The sequence below is a fragment of the Scyliorhinus torazame genome, chromosome 5 (genome assembly GCF_047496885.1).
Source record: "Scyliorhinus torazame isolate Kashiwa2021f chromosome 5, sScyTor2.1, whole genome shotgun sequence".
Taxonomy (NCBI): domain Eukaryota; kingdom Metazoa; phylum Chordata; class Chondrichthyes; order Carcharhiniformes; family Scyliorhinidae; genus Scyliorhinus; species Scyliorhinus torazame.
In genome coordinates this window covers 190,321,076-190,338,603 of record NC_092711.1, presented here as the reverse complement: position 1 = coordinate 190,338,603, position 17,528 = coordinate 190,321,076, and the positions used below count along the sequence as shown (strand labels likewise).

Here is a 17,528-nt window from a genome sequence, read left to right as displayed (position 1 = left end):
CCTCCCTCCCTCTCTGTGCCCCTCCCTCCCTCTCTGTGCCCCTCCCTCCCTCTCTGTGCCCCTCCCTCCCTCTCTGTGCCCCTCCCTCCCTCTCTGTGCCCCTCCCTCCCTCTCTGTGCCCCTCCCTCCCTCTCTGTGCCCCTCCCTCCCTCTCTGTGCCCCTCCCTCCCTCTCTGTGCCCCTCCCTCCCTCTCTGTGCCCCTCCCTCCCTCTCTGTGCCCCTCCCTCCCTCTCTGTGCCCCTCCCTCCCTCTCTGTGCCCCTCCCTCCCTCTCTGTGCCCCTCCCTCCCTCTCTGTGCCCCTCCCTCCCTCTCTGTGCCCCTCCCTCCCTCTCTGTGCCCCTCCCTCCCTCTCTGTGCCCCTCCCTCCCTCTCTGTGCCCCTCCCTCCCTCTCTGTGCCCCTCCCTCCCTCTCTGTGCCCCTCCCTCCCTCTCTGTGCCCCTCCCTCCCTCTCTGTGCCCCTCCCTCCCTCTCTGTGCCCCTCCCTCCCTCTCTGTGCCCCTCCCTCCCTCTCTGTGCCCCTCCCTCCCTCTCTGTGCCCCTCCCTCCCTCTCTGTGCCCCTCCCTCCCTCTCTGTGCCCCTCCCTCCCTCTCTGTGCCCCTCCCTCCCTCTCTGTGCCCCTCCCTCCCTCTCTGTGCCCCTCCCTCCCTCTCTGTGCCCCTCCCTCCCTCTCTGTGCCCCTCCCTCCCTCTCTGTGCCCCTCCCTCCCTCTCTGTGCCCCTCCCTCCCTCTCTGTGCCCCTCCCTCCCTCTCTGTGCCCCTCCCTCCCTCTCTGTGCCCCTCCCTCCCTCTCTGTGCCCCTCCCTCCCTCTCTGTGCCCCTCCCTCCCTCTCTGTGCCCCTCCCTCCCTCTCTGTGCCCCTCCCTCCCTCTCTGTGCCCCTCCCTCCCTCTCTGTGCCCCTCCCTCCCTCTCTGTGCCCCTCCCTCCCTCTCTGTGCCCCTCCCTCCCTCTCTGTGCCCCTCCCTCCCTCTCTGTGCCCCTCCCTCCCTCTCTGTGCCCCTCCCTCCCTCTCTGTGCCCCTCCCTCCCTCTCTGTGCCCCTCCCTCCCTCTCTGTGCCCCTCCCTCCCTCTCTGTGCCCCTCCCTCCCTCTCTGTGCCCCTCCCTCCCTCTCTGTGCCCCTCCCTCCCTCTCTGTGCCCCTCCCTCCCTCTCTGTGCCCCTCCCTCCCTCTCTGTGCCCCTCCCTCCCTCTCTGTGCCCCTCCCTCCCTCTCTGTGCCCCTCCCTCCCTCTCTGTGCCCCTCCCTCCCTCTCTGTGCCCCTCCCTCCCTCTCTGTGCCCCTCCCTCCTCTCTGTGCCCCTCCCTCCCTCTCTGTGCCCCTCCCTCCCTCTCTGTGCCCCTCCCTCCCTCTCTGTGCCCCTCCCTCCCTCTCTGTGCCCCTCCCTCCCTCTCTGTGCCCCTCCCTCCCTCTCTGTGCCCCTCCCTCCCTCTCTGTGCCCCTCCCTCCCTCTCTGTGCCCCTCCCTCCCTCTCTGTGCCCCTCCCTCCCTCTCTGTGCCCCTCCCTCCCTCTCTGTGCCCCTCCCTCCCTCTCTGTGCCCCTCCCTCCCTCTCTGTGCCCCTCCCTCCCTCTCTGTGCCCCTCCCTCCCTCTCTGTGCCCCTCCCTCCCTCTCTGTGCCCCTCCCTCCCTCTCTGTGCCCCTCCCTCTCTCTCTGTGTCCCTCCCTCTCTCTCTGTGTCCCTCCCTCTCTCTCTGTGTCCCTCCCTCTCTCTCTGTGTCCCTCCCTCTCTCTCTGTGTCCCTCCCTCTCTCTCTGTGTCCCTCCCTCTCTCTCTGTGTCCCTCCCTCTCTCTCTGTGTCCCTCCCTCTCTCTCTGTGTCCCTCCCTCTCTCTCTGTGTCCCTCCCTCTCTCTCTGTGTCCCTCCCTCTCTCTCTGTGTCCCTCCCTCTCTCTCTGTGTCCCTCCCTCTCTCTCTGTGTCCCTCCCTCTCTCTCTGTGTCCCTCCCTCTCTCTCTGTGTCCCTCCCTCTCTCTCTGTGTCCCTCCCTCTCTCTCTGTGTCCCTCCCTCTCTCTCTGTGTCCCTCCCTCTCTCTCTGTGTCCCTCCCTCTCTCTCTGTGTCCCTCCCTCTCTCTCTGTGTCCCTCCCTCTCTCTCTGTGTCCCTCCCTCTCTCTCTGTGTCCCTCCCTCTCTCTCTGTGTCCCTCCCTCTCTCTCTGTGTCCCTCCCTCTCTCTCTGTGTCCCTCCCTCTCTCTCTGTGTCCCTCCCTCTCTCTCTGTGTCCCTCCCTCTCTCTCTGTGTCCCTCCCTCTCTCTCTGTGTCCCTCCCTCTCTCTCTGTGTCCCTCCCTCTCTCTCTGTGTCCCTCCCTCTCTCTCTGTGTCCCTCCCTCTCTCTCTGTGTCCCTCCCTCTCTCTCTGTGTCCCTCCCTCTCTCTCTGTGTCCCTCCCTCTCTCTCTGTGTCCCTCCCTCTCTCTCTGTGTCCCTCCCTCTCTCTCTGTGTCCCTCCCTCTCTCTCTGTGTCCCTCCCTCTCTCTCTGTGTCCCTCCCTCTCTCTCTGTGTCCCTCCCTCTCTCTCTGTGTCCCTCCCTCTCTCTCTGTGTCCCTCCCTCTCTCTCTGTGTCCCTCCCTCTCTCTCTGTGTCCCTCCCTCTCTCTCTGTGTCCCTCCCTCTCTCTCTGTGTCCCTCCCTCTCTCTCTGTGTCCCTCCCTCTCTCTCTGTGTCCCTCCCTCTCTCTCTGTGTCCCTCCCTCTCTCTCTGTGTCCCTCCCTCTCTCTCTGTGTCCCTCCCTCTCTCTCTGTGTCCCTCCCTCTCTTTCTGATTCTCTGTTTCTTGGTCTCTCTTTCTCGCTCTCTTTCTGTCTCTCTTTCTCTCTGTCTCTCTCCCTTTCTCTCTCGCCCTACCTCTCTCTCTCTGTCTCTCTTTCTGTCTCTTTCTCTCTCTCTTTTCCTCTCCGTCTCTTTGCTTCATTTTCTCCCTCTCTCTCTCTCTCTCTCCCTCTGTCTGTCTGTCTCTCTTTTATTTTCTTTTTCTCTCTGTCTCTGTGTCTCTCTCTCAATCTTTTTCTCTCTCTTTCTTTCTCTAACTCTCTCTATCTCTCCATCCATCCCACACTCTCTCTTCCCATAGAGGCAAGAGTCTCATATAGTTCCAAACCCAGTCGCTGGTTCCCTTCCCTGAAGGACATCAGTGAACCAGTTGGATTTTTACACTAATCCAGAAACTTTCATGCTAACTGTGTCCCACTGCCAGCCCACAAATTACCAGATTTATTCAGCTCAATTTCATAACCTGCCTTTGTGTTTTTGTGGTTCTCTTTCACTGCCTTTTTTCTGTTTTAAATCAGTTTCACAGGATGTTAGAAAAGGAGGATTTGCAGTCGGGAAACTGAAATCAAACATCACCTCAGGATCTGACAGTCGCCCAATTTATCATAAACTGAGTATCATCGGATTTTGAACATGGAAGGAGAAAGCACCGTTCACAGTGAGGAGAAACCGTTCTCATGTTCTGTGTGTGGACGTGGCTTCAACCAATCATCTAGCCTGTCAGAACATAAACGCAGTCACAGCAGGAAGAAACTATGGAAATGTGGGGAATGTGGGCAAGGATGCAAATCCCCATCAGAGCTGGAAATTCATCGATGGTGTCACACTGGAGAGCGACCATTCACCTGCTCCGAGTGCGGGAAGGGATTCACTCGGTCATCTGACCTGCTGAGACACCAGCGGGTTCACACTGGGGAGAGGCCGTATACCTGCTCCATCTGTGGGAAAGGATTCACTCGGGTATCGGACCGTTTGATACATGAGCGAATTCACACAGGGGAGAGACCGTTCACCTGCTCCACGTGTGGGAAGGGATTCGCTGTGTTATCCACCCTGGTGATACACCAGCGCACTCACACTGGGGAGAGACCGTTCATCTGCTCCAAGTGTGGGAAGGGATTCAGTCAGTCCTCTGCCCGGCTGGCTCATCAGCGAATTCACACTGATGCAAGACCTTTTAAATGCCCGGACTGTGGAAAGTGCTATAAAAGTTCTGGGGAACTCATGTCCCATCAACGTGTGCACAGTGATGAGAGACCATTCAGGTGCTCTCAATGTGGGGCTGGGTTCAGGCATTCATCTAATTTCACTCTACACCTGCGATTTCACACTGGGGAGAGGCCTTTCACCTGCTCCGAATGTGGGAAGGGATTTGTTCGATCATCTGACCTGCTGAAACACCAACAATTTCACACTGGGGAGAGACCATTCACCTGTTCTGAGTGTGGGAAGGGATTTACTCAGTCATCTGACCTGCGGACCCACCAGCGAGTTCACAAGTAAGTATAGTGATTGGATTATGAGGTAAATCACATCTTGGACTGAACCATTTTGATTGGGATCTGTTCCTGCTCATGTTTATAATCTCCAGCACAGGTTAACATGTCAACATTTTGGCTAAAAACCAAATCACTCAGTCCAGTTTAGATGCGACAAAGGAATGGATGAGTTTCAGCAGCAGATGAGCTGAGGCAGGACTAAAGCTAGAGATGGAAATGGGTGATCTTCATAGAATTTACAGTGCAGAAGGAGGCCATTCGGCCCATCGAGTCTGCACCGGCTCTTGGAAAGAGCACCCTACCCAAGGTCAACACCGCCACTCTATCGCCATAACCCAGTAACCCCACCCAACACTAAGGGCAATTTCTTACTGATATGTAGTCAGAACCTCAGTGTGGGGTGAAATATGACACCAAGATTGTGAAGAGTCTGGTTCAGCCTCACAGCTGTGAGAGAGATGGATGGTATTAATGGTTAGCGAGTGGAGTTTGTAGCTGGTATTGAAGATAACTTCAGTCTTCCCAATATTTAAATAGAGGATATTTCTGTTCGTCCAGTACTGGATGTCAGATAAATCAGGAAGGTGGGTGACTTGGAGGGGAACTTCGAGGTGATGGTGTTCATATATGCCTGCTACCCACATAAGCTGTGAAGGTTAAGATTTGGGAGGTGCTGTCAGTGTTTTGGTTTAGTAGTTGATCTGCAGGATCCCTCTGCTTCATCCTTGCCTCTCCCATCTCCCTCTCTATTACCTTATTATCTCTATTATATTGGAAGGTTGTAGAGGAGTGGGTTTAAACTCTATTGTCCGGATGAGATTCTGAAGGGTGGTCCAAATTGGAACAAAGTAACGTTGGTAACAGGAAATAGTAATAGACTAGAAGGCAGGAGAAACAAAACAAAGCATTGGAGTATTGGTCAAATGTGGAATGGTGGGGCAGCACGGTGGCACAGTGGTTAGCATTGTTGCCTACGGCGCTGAGGACCCGGGTTCAAATCCCGGCCCTGGGTCCCTGTCCGTGTGGAGTTTGCACATTCTCCCCCTGTCTGCGTGGGTTTCGCCCCCACAGCCCAAAGATGTGCAGGATAGGTGGATTGGCCACGCTAAATTGCCACTTAATTGGAAAAAAAGAATGGTGTCAAAAAGAAAGGACGCTCTTCCTGAATGTATGATATAGCTGTCATTACGGAAAGGTGGCTACATGGTGACCAAGACTGGGAACTGAATATTTAAGGATATTCCATGTTTAGGAAGGAGGCAAGAAGGGTAAGGAGGTAGAGTTGTGCTGATAATAAAGAATGGAATCAATGTAGTAAGGGAGGATCTCAAATTGTAAGAACAATGTATAAAATCTGTTTGGGTGGAATGAAGAAACAGCAAAGGATAACAGACATTGATTAAAGTTGTTTACAGGCTACCAAATGGTAATGTGGGGCAGAGTATTAATCAGGAGGTGAGAGAAGCATGTAGCATGGGTAATGCTGTGATAATGGGTGACTTCAATCTGCATATAGACTGGTTCAACCAGTTGAGCACTAATGCGAGGAAGAGAATTTTCTGCAGTGGGTTAGGGATGGGCTTCTAGAGGAGTTTGTTGAGGAGCCAACTAGAGTACAGGCTATTCTAGATCTAGTCTTATGTAATGAAAAATGGCTAATTAATAATCTAGTTGTAAGTTAATTTTAGGGATGAGTGACCACAATATGATAGATTGCACCCAATGTAAAATTCTAACACAAAAGTTTAAGTGTCATTTGTGACGGGCTTTGCTGGGAGATTCCCGCCAGCTCTGTCAATTAGTTCCCCACCACTATCTAATCACACGTAGTCACTTTTGTAGGCCCTGGGGTGTTTCTTATCAGTTTAGCCCACACTTAGAATTATTTTCATCATTGGGGAGCTGAGCCCACTGGCCAGACTGGCTCCTCAGAGATCGGACCTCCATTTTGAAAGGGTGCCCTGATCTCTAAGTGAGCTACACCCCCACCCATGGGCAGTGACACCCATCACACGTATGGGTAGTACCCCACAGCCTCCAGGTTAGGACGACAAGCTATGGGGTCGCTGAGTCTTCCCCACCCCCCCCCCCCCAACCTTTTCAGGTCTTCCCATGCGACTTAAGCGGGTGTAGCTTGGTCCCGCCAATTGTGGGCAGGATTCAGGTTGTGCCATCTTGCAGGACTTGGGTAGATTCTGCGAGGCGTAGTGACTGCCAGGAAGCCTCGCTCGGCATCTACCGGCCACGTCGCACTCCCAGTCAGGCACGACGTGGCCAGTAGATTGTGCCCACTGTGTTTGAAAGTGAGGAAGTTCAATCTGAAGCTAAGTTAAGGAAAGAAAATTCTGAAGGTATGAGTAACAGATCGGCTGAGGTGGATTGGAAAAATACATTAAAAGGTATGATTGTGCATAGGCAATGGATAGTCTTCAAAGAACAATTACATAGCGTACTGCACCTATTAATTGCTTCCAGGTGCAAAACCACAAGAAAAGTGAACCGTAGCTGACTAAGGATTCTTTAAGATTAAAAGAAAAGACTTATAAAGTAAAATAATCTTTATTAGTGTCACAAATAGACTTACATTAACACTGCAATGAAGGTACTGTGACAATCCCCTACTCGCCACACTCTGGCGCCTGTTCTGGCACACTGAAGGAGAATTCAGAATGTCCAATTCACCTAACAAGCACGTCTTTCGGGACTTGTGGGAGGAAACCGGAGGACATGGGGAAAACATCCGCCCAGACAGTGACCACAGCCAGGGATTGAACCCGGGCCCCTGGAGCTGTGAAGCAACAGTGATAACCACTATGCTACTGTGCCACCTGTGATAAACCTGAGGATTGGGAGGTCTTTAGAATACAGCAAAGAAAGGTCAAGAAAGAGAGAACAGAATGTGAATGCAATCTAGCAAACAGTATAAAATCAGACAGACTGAAAACCTCTATAGGTATGAATAATGAAAGCATTTGGCTTTCAAAGACAAATGGTTCATTACAGGCAGGGTTAGGAGAATTCATAATGGAGAATTGAGAAATGGCAGAAATTCTAAATGATTACTTTGTGTCTGTTTTCACGTCGGAAGGTTCAGGAAATGTCCCAGATGTAGGAATCCAAGGCAATAGGGAGAATGTGATGTTGAAGGAAATTAGTATAAGTTAGAAGGTTGTATTGGAGAAATTAATGGGACTGAAAAGTCCCCAAGACTTGATACTATGCATCCCAGAGTGTTGGAAGACATTTCCATAAAGAAAGTGGATGCATTGGTGATCATCCACCAAACTTCTACAGATTCTGGAATGGTTTCTGAAGTTTGGAAAGCAATAAAGGTCACCCCACTATTTAACAGGTGAGGGAGATAGAAACAGGGAACTACTACAGAGCTGTTAGCTTTACATCAGTGGTCAGGAAAATGTTGGAATCTATTATAAAGGATGTGACAAATAAACAATTGGACAGTCATGATCTGACTGTGCACAGTCAGCATGGATTTAGGAATGGGAAATCATGTTTGCCAAACTTGTTGGAGTTTTTTGAAGATGCAACCAACAAAATTGATAAAGGAGATTTGATGGTTGTAGTGTATTTGGATTGTTGGAAAGCTTTTGATAAAGACCCCCACAGGAGTTGATGAACAAAGTAAAAGCACATGGGATAGGAGGGAATATACTGTCATAGATTGAGAATTGGCTAACAGGCAGAAAACAGATTCAGAGTATGGGTCATTCGCACACTGGCAGGCGGTGGCTAGTGGGGCAGGAATATAGGAGCAAGAGTAGGTCATTCAGCCCCTCGAGCTTGCTCCTCCATTCAATGAGATAATGGCTGATCTGTGACCTAATTTTTGGCCCATATCCCTTCATACATTTGCTCAACAAAACTTTATTTATCTCTGATATATAATTAACTGATCTAGCATCAATTCCCGTTTGTTGAAGAGAGTTCCAACCCTCTACCACCCTTTGTGTGTAGAAGTGCTTCCTAATATCTCTCCTGAATGGTCTGGTACTAATATTTAGATAATGCCCCTAGTTCTAGAATATTTAAGTAGTGGAACCAGTTTATCTTTATCTACCCTGACTTTTCCTGTTAATATCTTGAAGACTTCGATCAAATCGCCCTGAACCGTCCAAATTCTAGAGAAGCTAGACAGGAATGTGTTGTGAGGAATATGTATAGCGGCTTCAAGAAGATTTCAATAGACATAGTGAGAGGGCAAGAACATGGCAGATGTAATATAATGTGGAAAATTTGAGGCGTAACCCATTCTGGTAGACGGAACAGATGTGCAGAGTTTGTCCTAAATGGCAAGAAATTAGAAAGTAAATGTCAAAGGGGACATGGGTGTCCTTGTCCATAAGTTACTGAAGGCTAGCCTGCAGGTGAAGCAAGACATTTGGAACGCTAATGAAATGTTAGCCTTTATCGCAAGAGGATTTGAGTACAGGCATAGTGAGGTCTTGCTACAAATGATTAGACCACACCTGGAGTATTTGTCTGCAGTTTTGGTCCCCTTCTCTCAGAAAGGATTTTGTTGCCATAGAGGGAGTGGAACAAAAGTTCACCAGACAGGGTAGATGCTGGTAAGATGCTTTTATTGGTCGGGGAATCTGTAACCAAGGAGCACAATTTCAACATATGAGGGAAGCCACTTAGGACTGAGATGAGGAGAAATGTCTTTACATAAGAATATAAGAATACTGAGCAGGAATAGGCGATTCAGCCTCTCTATCCCACTCTGCCATTCAATATTACCATGGCTGATCTCATCCAGGCCTCAACTCCACTTTACTGCCTGGTCTCCGTAACCCTTCAACCCATTACTAATTAAAAATCTGTCCATTTCCTCCTTACATTTACTCAACATCCCATCATCCATCGCATTCTTGGTAATGAATTCGACAGATTCACAAACCTTTGAGAGAAGTAATTTCTCCTCATCTGTTTTAAATCTGCAATCCCTTTTCCCCAAACCATGATCTCTCAGTCTACATTTCTTCCTCACAAGAACAAACATCTGCTCAATGGTTAATTTGTCAATATCTATTATCCTCTAATATGCCACAAATTGGATTGGATTTGGGTTTATTGTGACGTGTACAAGGTACAGTGAAGTATTGTGCTGCATACAGTCCAGACATTTTGTTCCATACATGAAAAACATAAGACACACGATTCATACACAATGTAAATACATAGACATCGGGTGACGCATAGGGAGTGTAGTAACTACTCAGAGAAGATGCATGGAGAGAACAGTTCGGTCCATAAGACGATAATTCAGAAGTCTGTTAACAGCGGGGAAGAATCATAGAATCTACAATGCAGAAGGAGACCATTCGGCTCATTAAGTCTGCACCGGCCCTTGGAAAGAACACCCTACTTAAACCCACACCTCCACCCTATCCCCATAACCCAGTAACCCCACCTAACCTTTTTTTTGGACAAAGGCAATTTAGCATGGCCAATCCACCTAACCTACACATCTTTGGACTGTGGGAGGAAACCGGAGCACCCGGAGGAAGCCCACACACACACGGGGAGAATGTGCAGACTCCGCACAGACAGTGACCCAAGACGGGAATCGAACCTGGGACCCTGGAGCTGTGAAGCACAGAGCTAACTACTATGCTACCGTGCCGCCCTGTTGTTGAATCTGTTGGTGCGTGTTCTCAGACTTTTGTATCTCCTGCCTGATGGAAGAGGTTGGAAGAGAGAATAACCCAGGGAAGGTTCTTGGATTATGCTGCCTGCTTTCCCAAGGCAGCGGGAGATGCAGACAGAGTCAATGGATGGGAGACGGGTTCATGTGTTGGACTGGGCTGTGTTAACGACTCTTTGCAGTTTCTCATGGTCTTAGACCAAACACTTGCCATACCAATCTGTGATGCAGCCAGATAGGATGTTTTCTATGGTGCATCTTTTTTTTAAATTGCTAAGAGTCAACGTGGATATGCCAAATTTCCTTTGTTTCCTGAGGAAGCTTTCTTGGTCGTAGCGAAGAGATGGGTGGACCAGGAAGATTGTTGGTGATGTCCGCACCTAGGAATTTGAAGCTATCAACCATCTCCACCTCGGCACCATTGATGCAGACGGGTGTGTACGAAACTTCGCTTCCTGAATTCAGTGACCAGCTTCTTGGTTATGCTGATGTTGAGCGAGAGATTGTTATCGCTACACTGCGCCACCAGGTTCTCCATTTCCCTCCTGTATTCTGACCCATTGTTGTTCGAGACCTGACCCACTATGGTCATGTCATCAGCAAACGTGTAGATGGAGTTAGAGCCATATTTTGCCACGCAGTTGTGTGTGTATAGGGAGTATAGTAGGGGATTAAGCACACAGCCTTGCGGGGCTGCGGTATTGAGGAGGTGTTGTTCATCCTTCCTGATTGTGGTCTATGGGCCAGGAAGTCGAGTTGAATCAGGAAGTCGAATATGTCTCATTCTTCAAAACTCAGGAGACTATAGGCCTAAACAGTTCAATCTCTTTTTTTAATATATATTTTTATGGAGGTTTTCGCTTTTTACAAATAAGGTAACAAAATATTCAAAACTGGTACAATACAGTATAAATACTTAAGCGTATCTAAATACAGAAAAAGACAGGAGAACATCATCCCAGTTAGTTCAGCTTAATCTTTAATGCTGGTGCCTCCGTTTATACCAGAAAAGACGGCAAGCGGATAAACTAGAAAATGAGGGAGAAGAGGATAAGCCCATGAAAACATGGTAAAGTGCATCAGAGGCCCGTTCAAACCTCGCCAACACAGAATGCCCAAATCACTCTCCACCAAGGAAACCGCACTGACAGGGAGAAGAAGAGTCGTCAAGTCACGTATCAACAGGACATCTCGGGGAAAGATACAACTCTCCTCCTCCCAAAAGGATAAGAGATACCATAAGACCATAAAACCATAAGACATAGGAGCGGAAGGAAGGCCATTCGGCCCATCGAGTCCACTCGCCCATTCAATCATGGCTGATTTCAACTCCATTTACCCGCTCTCTCTCCATAGCCCTTAATTCCTCGAGAAATCAAGAATTTATCAACTTCTGTCTTAAAGACACTCAACGTCCCGGCCTCCACCGCCCTCTGTGGCAATGAATTCCACAGACCCACCACTCTCTGGCTGAAGAAATTTCTCCTCATCTCTGTTCTAAAGTGACTCCCTTTTATTCTCAGGCTGTGCCCCCGGGTCCTAGTCTCCCCTGCTAATGGAAACAACTTCCCTACATCCACCCTCTCTAAGCCATTCATTATCTTGTAAGTTTCTATTAGATCTCCCCTCAACCTCCTAAACTCCAATGAATATAATCCCAGGATCCTCAGATGTTCATCGTATGTTAGGCCTACCATTCCTGGGATCATCCGTGTGAATCTCCGCTGGACCCGCTCCAGTGCCAGTATGTCCTTCCTGAGGTGTGGGGCCCAGAATTGCTCACAGTATTCTAAATGGGGCCTAACTAATGCTTTATAAGGCTTCAGAAGTACATCCCTGCTTTTATATTCCAAGCCTCTTGAGATGAATGACAACATTGCATTTGCTTTCTTAATTACGGACTCAACCTGCAAGTTTACCTGAAGAGAATCCTGGACTAGGACTCCCAAGTCCCTTTGCACTTCAGCATTATGAATTTTGTCACCGTTTAGAAAATAGTCCATGCCTCTATTCTTTTTTCCAAAGTGCAAGACCTCGCACTTGCCCACGTTGAATTTCATCAGCCATTTCTTGGACCACTCTCCTAAACTGTCTAAATCTTTCTGCAGCCTCCCCACCTCCTCCATACTACCTGCCCCTCCACCTATCTTTGTATCATCGGCAAACTTAGCCAGAATGCTCCCAGTCCCGTCATCTAGATCGTTAATATATAAAGAGAACAGCTGTGGCCCCAACACTGAACCCTGCGGGACACCACTCGTCACCGGTTGCCATTCCGAAAAATAACCTTTTATCCCAACTCTCTGCCTTCTGCCTGACAGCCAATCGTCAATCCATGTTAGTACCTTGCCTCGAATACCATGGGCCCTTATTTTACTCAGCAGTCTCCCGTGAGGCACCTTATCAAAGTCCTTTTGGAAGTCAAGATAGATAACATCCATTGGCTCTCCTTGGTCTAACCTATTTGTTATCTCTTCAAAGAACTCTAACAGGTTTGTCAAGCACGACCTCCCCTTACTAAATCCATGCTGACTTGTCCTAATCTGACCCTGCACTTCCAAGAATTTAGAAATCTCATCCTTAACAATGGATTCTAGAATCTTGCCAACAACCGAGGTTAGGCTAATTGGCCTATAATTTTCCATCTTTTTCCTTGGTACCTTCTTGAACAGGGGGTTACAACAGCGATTTTCCAATCCTCTGGGACTTTCCCGGACTCCAGTGACTTTTGAAAGATCATAACTAACGCCTCCACTATTTCTTCAGCTATCTCCTTTAGAACTCTAGGATGTAGTCCATCTGGGCCCGGAGATTTATCAATTTTTAGACCTCTTAGTTTCTCTAGCACTTTCTCCTTTGTGATGGCTACCATATTCAACTCTGCCCCCTGACTCTCCGGAATTGGTGGGATATTACTCATGTCTTCTACTGTGAAGACTGACGCAAAGTACTTATTTAGTTCCTCAGCTATTTCCTTGTCTCCCATCACAAAATTACCAGCGTCATTTTGGAGTGGCCCAATGTCAACTTTTGCTTCCCGTTTGTTTTTAATGTATTTAAAGAAACTTTTACTATCATTCCTAATGTTACTGGCTAGCCTACCTTCATATTTGATCCTCTCTTTCCTTATTTCTCTCTTTGTTATCCTCTGTTTGTTTTTGTAGCCTTCCCAATCTTCTGACTTCCCACCACTCTTTGCCACATTATAGGCTTTCTCTTTTGCTTTGATGCATTCCCTGACTTCCTTTGTCAGCCATGGCTGCCTAATCCCCCCTCTGATAACCTTTCTTTTCTTTGGGATGAACCTCTGCACTGTGTCCTCAATTACTCCCAGAAATTCCTGCCATTGCTGTTCTACTGTCTTTCCCACTAGGCTCTGCTCCCAGTCGATTTTCGTCAGTTCCTCCCTCATGCCCCTGTAGTTACCTTTATTTAACTGTAACACCTTTACATCTGATTCTACCTTCTTTCTTTCAAATTGGAGATTGAATTCTACCATATTATGATCACTGCCTCCTAAGTGCTCCCTTACTTTAAGATCTTTAATCAAGTCTGGCTCATTACATAACACTTTAATCAAGTCTGGCTCATTACATAACACTAAGTCCAGAATGGCCTGTTCCCTCGTGTGCTCCATCACAAGCTGTTCCAAAAAGCCCTCCTGTAAACATTCAATTAATTCCCTTTCCTTGGGTCCACTGGCAGCATTATTTACCCAGTCCACCTGCATATTGAAGTCCCCCATGATCACTGTGACCTTGCCTTTCTGACATGCACTTTCTATTTCGTGGTACATGTTGTGCCCCCGGTCCTGACCACTGTTAGGAGGCCTGTACATAACTCCCATTATGGTTTTTTTGCCTTTGTGGTTCCTCAACTCTACCCACACAGACTCCACATCATCTGACCCTATGTCATTTAGTACTATTGATTTAATTTCATTCCTAATTAACAAGGCAACCCCGCCCCCTCTGCCCACCTCCCTGTCTTTTCGATAGGTTGTGAATCCCTGGATGTTTAAATGCCAGTCCTGAACCCCCTGCAACCATGTCTCTGTGATGCCTACCACATCATACCTGCCAGTCACAATCTGGGCCACAAGCTCATCTACCTTGTTCATCTACCCCCTAACTACAGCCCACAATAATATAGGACAGGACTCCGGGCTACGCTTGGACGCACACCAAAACATATCTACTCATAAACATAACTCCAATTGTACCAGAGGCACCAATGGCACATTATAATGTCTTTTCCTCAGATATGAGACCTGCCTGTACGTTTACAGGTCAGTTAATATTCTTTAGCCACAAAAAACATTTATGAAGACATTAATTCTAAAAGGATATTTGAAATAAAACCACAAGCTGCAACAAAACCCCAATATCCAGTACAGTACTGGACCATTCCAAATATTCATAGAGAAGACCAGCAAGTATTCAGAAATTTGAATTCGATTGTTATCATTGTGGTCGGTGTCTCCCTTCACACAGACAATGACAGGATCTGAGCGGGGGATCTGAGGATCTGGCTCCATGGTGCACGCCTCGCTCCATGGGACAAAGCCACACATTTGAAACCTAACTCAGCCACCCAAGCTCTCCAGGCAGTGAAAGGTACCCCGAGCAAAGAGGAACAACAGAATACCACCCTCAGTACAAGACGTGAGTTGGCAGTTTGCGCTCTCATATACAGGAGCCAGTAAACCAGTGATACTTACACCATATCAAGATCCGCTACACAACATCCCACTCCTCTCCAGCCAAATCAGAGGTACTGCTTGGACCTGACGACACTGAAAGACTTTAACTATCTTGTACTGAGGTCTCTCCACCAACAAGGAGAAGAAAAATTGTTAAGACACCCATCAACGGGGCCTCGAGAGGGGATATGATTCTTCCCCAAGGGAAACCCTCTAAAACTCAACACAACAAATCGGAGCCTGTATCAGCACCTCATCTACTCAGGTAAGGAAGGAAATCCCAAAGAGAGAAGAACACTGGGATTAGCCATTAAACGTCAAACAGGGTCTAGCAACATACACCTCCTTCCGCCAAAAGGATACAAATGACATAACAACACAGCCTCAAAAGAACAAGACACTGCTTCCCCAGGGAGCCCAAGTCTCAAGGAGGAGGACTGTCTGGAAGTCCCAACATTAAATAATTTTTATTAAAGGTTTTCATAAAATATCAATAACAAAATGAGAAAGAAAAAAGAACCCAACAGGGTTAAGTACAAAACACAATCTAAAAAAGCAACCCCCCAAACCGCGCCCCCCCCCCCCCCCCCCGTACCTGAATAATAAATTAACATTAACACCCCGACTTAAGACAGCAGGTGTATACACCCCCTCAGACCCTTCCAGTGTAAATAACCTAAACAAAAATAAAGTAAACCCCCCACCCCCACCCCCCGAGCTGCTGCTGCCATTGACCAATGTCTATCGTTCTGCCAGAAAGTCTAAGAACGGTTGCCACCGCCTAAAGAACCCTTGTACCGACCCTCTCAAGGCGAATTTCACCCTCTCCAATTTAATGAACCCTGCCATATCGCTGATCCAGGATTCCACGCTTGGGGGCCTCGTATTTTTCCAATGAAGGAGAATCCTTCGCCGGGTTACCAGGGACGGAAAAGGCCAGAATTCCGGCCTCTTTCGCCTCCTCCACTCCCGGCTCCTCTGCCACCCCAAATATTGCGAGCCCCCAGCCCGGTTTGACCCTGGATCCTACCACCCTCGACACCGTCCTCGCTACGCCCTTCCAAAATTCCTCCAGCGCTGGGCATGCCCAGAACATATGGGTGTGATTTGTTGGGCTCCCTGAGCACCTAACACACCTGTCCTCACCCCCCAAAGAACCTGCTCATCCTTGTCCTGGTCATGTGTGCCCTGTGCAGCACCTTAAACTGTATGAGGCTGAGCCTCGCGCATGAAGAGGAAGAGTTCACCCTCCCTCGGGCATCTGCCCACGTCCCCTCTTCGATCTCCTCTCCCAACTCCTCCTCCCACTTACCTTTCAACTCCACCACCGAGGCCTCCTCCTCCTCCTGCATCACCTGGTAAGTTCCCGAGATCTTCCCCACTCCCACCCACCCCCCCGAGAGCACCCTGCCCTGTACTGTGTGTGGCAGTAGCCGTGGGAATTCCACCACCTGCTGTCTGGCAAACGCCCTTACCTGTAAGTACCTGAAGGTGTTCCCCGGGGGGAGCCCGTACTTCTCCAGCTCACCCAAGCTCGCGAACTTCCCGTCCATAAACCGGTCCCCCAACTTTCGTATGCCTGCCCTGTGCCACCCTGAAAACCCTCCACCTGTTCTTCCTGGGGCGAACCGGTGGTTCACCCGTAATGGGGTCCACGCCGAGGCCCTAACTTCCCCCCTATGCTGCCTCCACTGCCCCCAAATTTTGAGGGCCGCCACCACCACCAGGCTCGTGGTATACCTCCTTGGCGGGAGCGGCGCCGTTGCCAGCGCCCCCAGACTCGTACCCACACAGGACGCCGTCTCCAGCCTCTTCCATGCAGCCCCCTCCCCCTCCATCACCCACTTGCGCACCATTGTCGCATTGGCGGCCCAGTAGTACCCACAGAGGTTGGGCAGCGCCAGCCCCCCCCCCTATCTCTACTCCGCTCCAGGAACACCCTCGGAGTCCCTCGTGCCCACACAAACCCCATTATACTCCTGTTAACCCGCCTGAAAAAAGCCTTCGGGATAAACACGGGGAGGCACTGGAACAGGAACAAAAACCTTGGGAGCACCGTCGTTTTGATTGACTGCACCCTACCCGACAGGGACAGCGGCAACGCGTCATTTGCTCCACCAGCCTTGTAAAGTTAAGCCTATGCAGGGCCCCCCAGCTCCTGGCCACCTGGACTCCCAAATATCTGAAACTCCTCTCCGCCCTTTTTAGTGGGAGCTCGCCAATCCCCCTCTCCTGGTCCCCGAGCTGAACTACGAACAGCTCGCTCTTCCCCATATTGAGCTTGGACCCCGAAAAGTCCCCGAATTCCCTAAGGATCCTCATTACCTCTGGCATTCCTCCCACCGGGTCCGCCACATACAGCAGCAGGTCGTCCGCATAAAGCGACACCCTATGCTCCTCCCCACCCCGCACCAACCCCCTCCAGTTCCTCGACTCTCTCAGTGCCATAGCCAGGGGTTCAATCGCCAGTGCGAAGAGCAGGGGACACCCCTGTCTCGTTCCTCAGTGCAACCGAAAGTACACGGACCTCCTCCTATTTGTGGCCACACTCGCCATCGGGACCTCATCCAACAGCCTAACCCACCTGACAAACCCCTCCCCAAACCCGAACCTCTTCAGCACCTCCCACAGGTACCCCCACTCTACCCTATCGAAGGCTTTCTCAGCGTCCATCGCCAGCACTATCTTCGCCTCCCCCTCCCTCACCGGCATCATGATAACGTTCAAAAGCCTCCGCACATTCGCGTTCAACTGTCTCCCCTTCACAAACCCCGTCTGGTCTTCATGGATGATCTGCGGCACACAATCCTCAATCCTCGTGGCTAAGACCTTCGCCAGCACCTTGGCATCTACATTTAGCAAGGAAATCGGTCTGTAAGACCCACATTGCAGGGGATCC

The 17,528-nt window shown here is 49.6% G+C and overlaps 1 protein-coding gene across 1 annotated transcript in view; it reads left to right on the top strand.

Moving 5' to 3' along the window:
- The window catches only part of LOC140418092 (uncharacterized), a 164,123-nt gene that overhangs the window by 137,244 nt on the left and 9,351 nt on the right, over positions 1–17,528 (top strand). Inside the window, 1 exon segment of the mRNA XM_072501512.1 lies at positions 3,372–4,262. Coding sequence (XP_072357613.1) covers positions 3,372–4,262 — 891 coding nt within the window.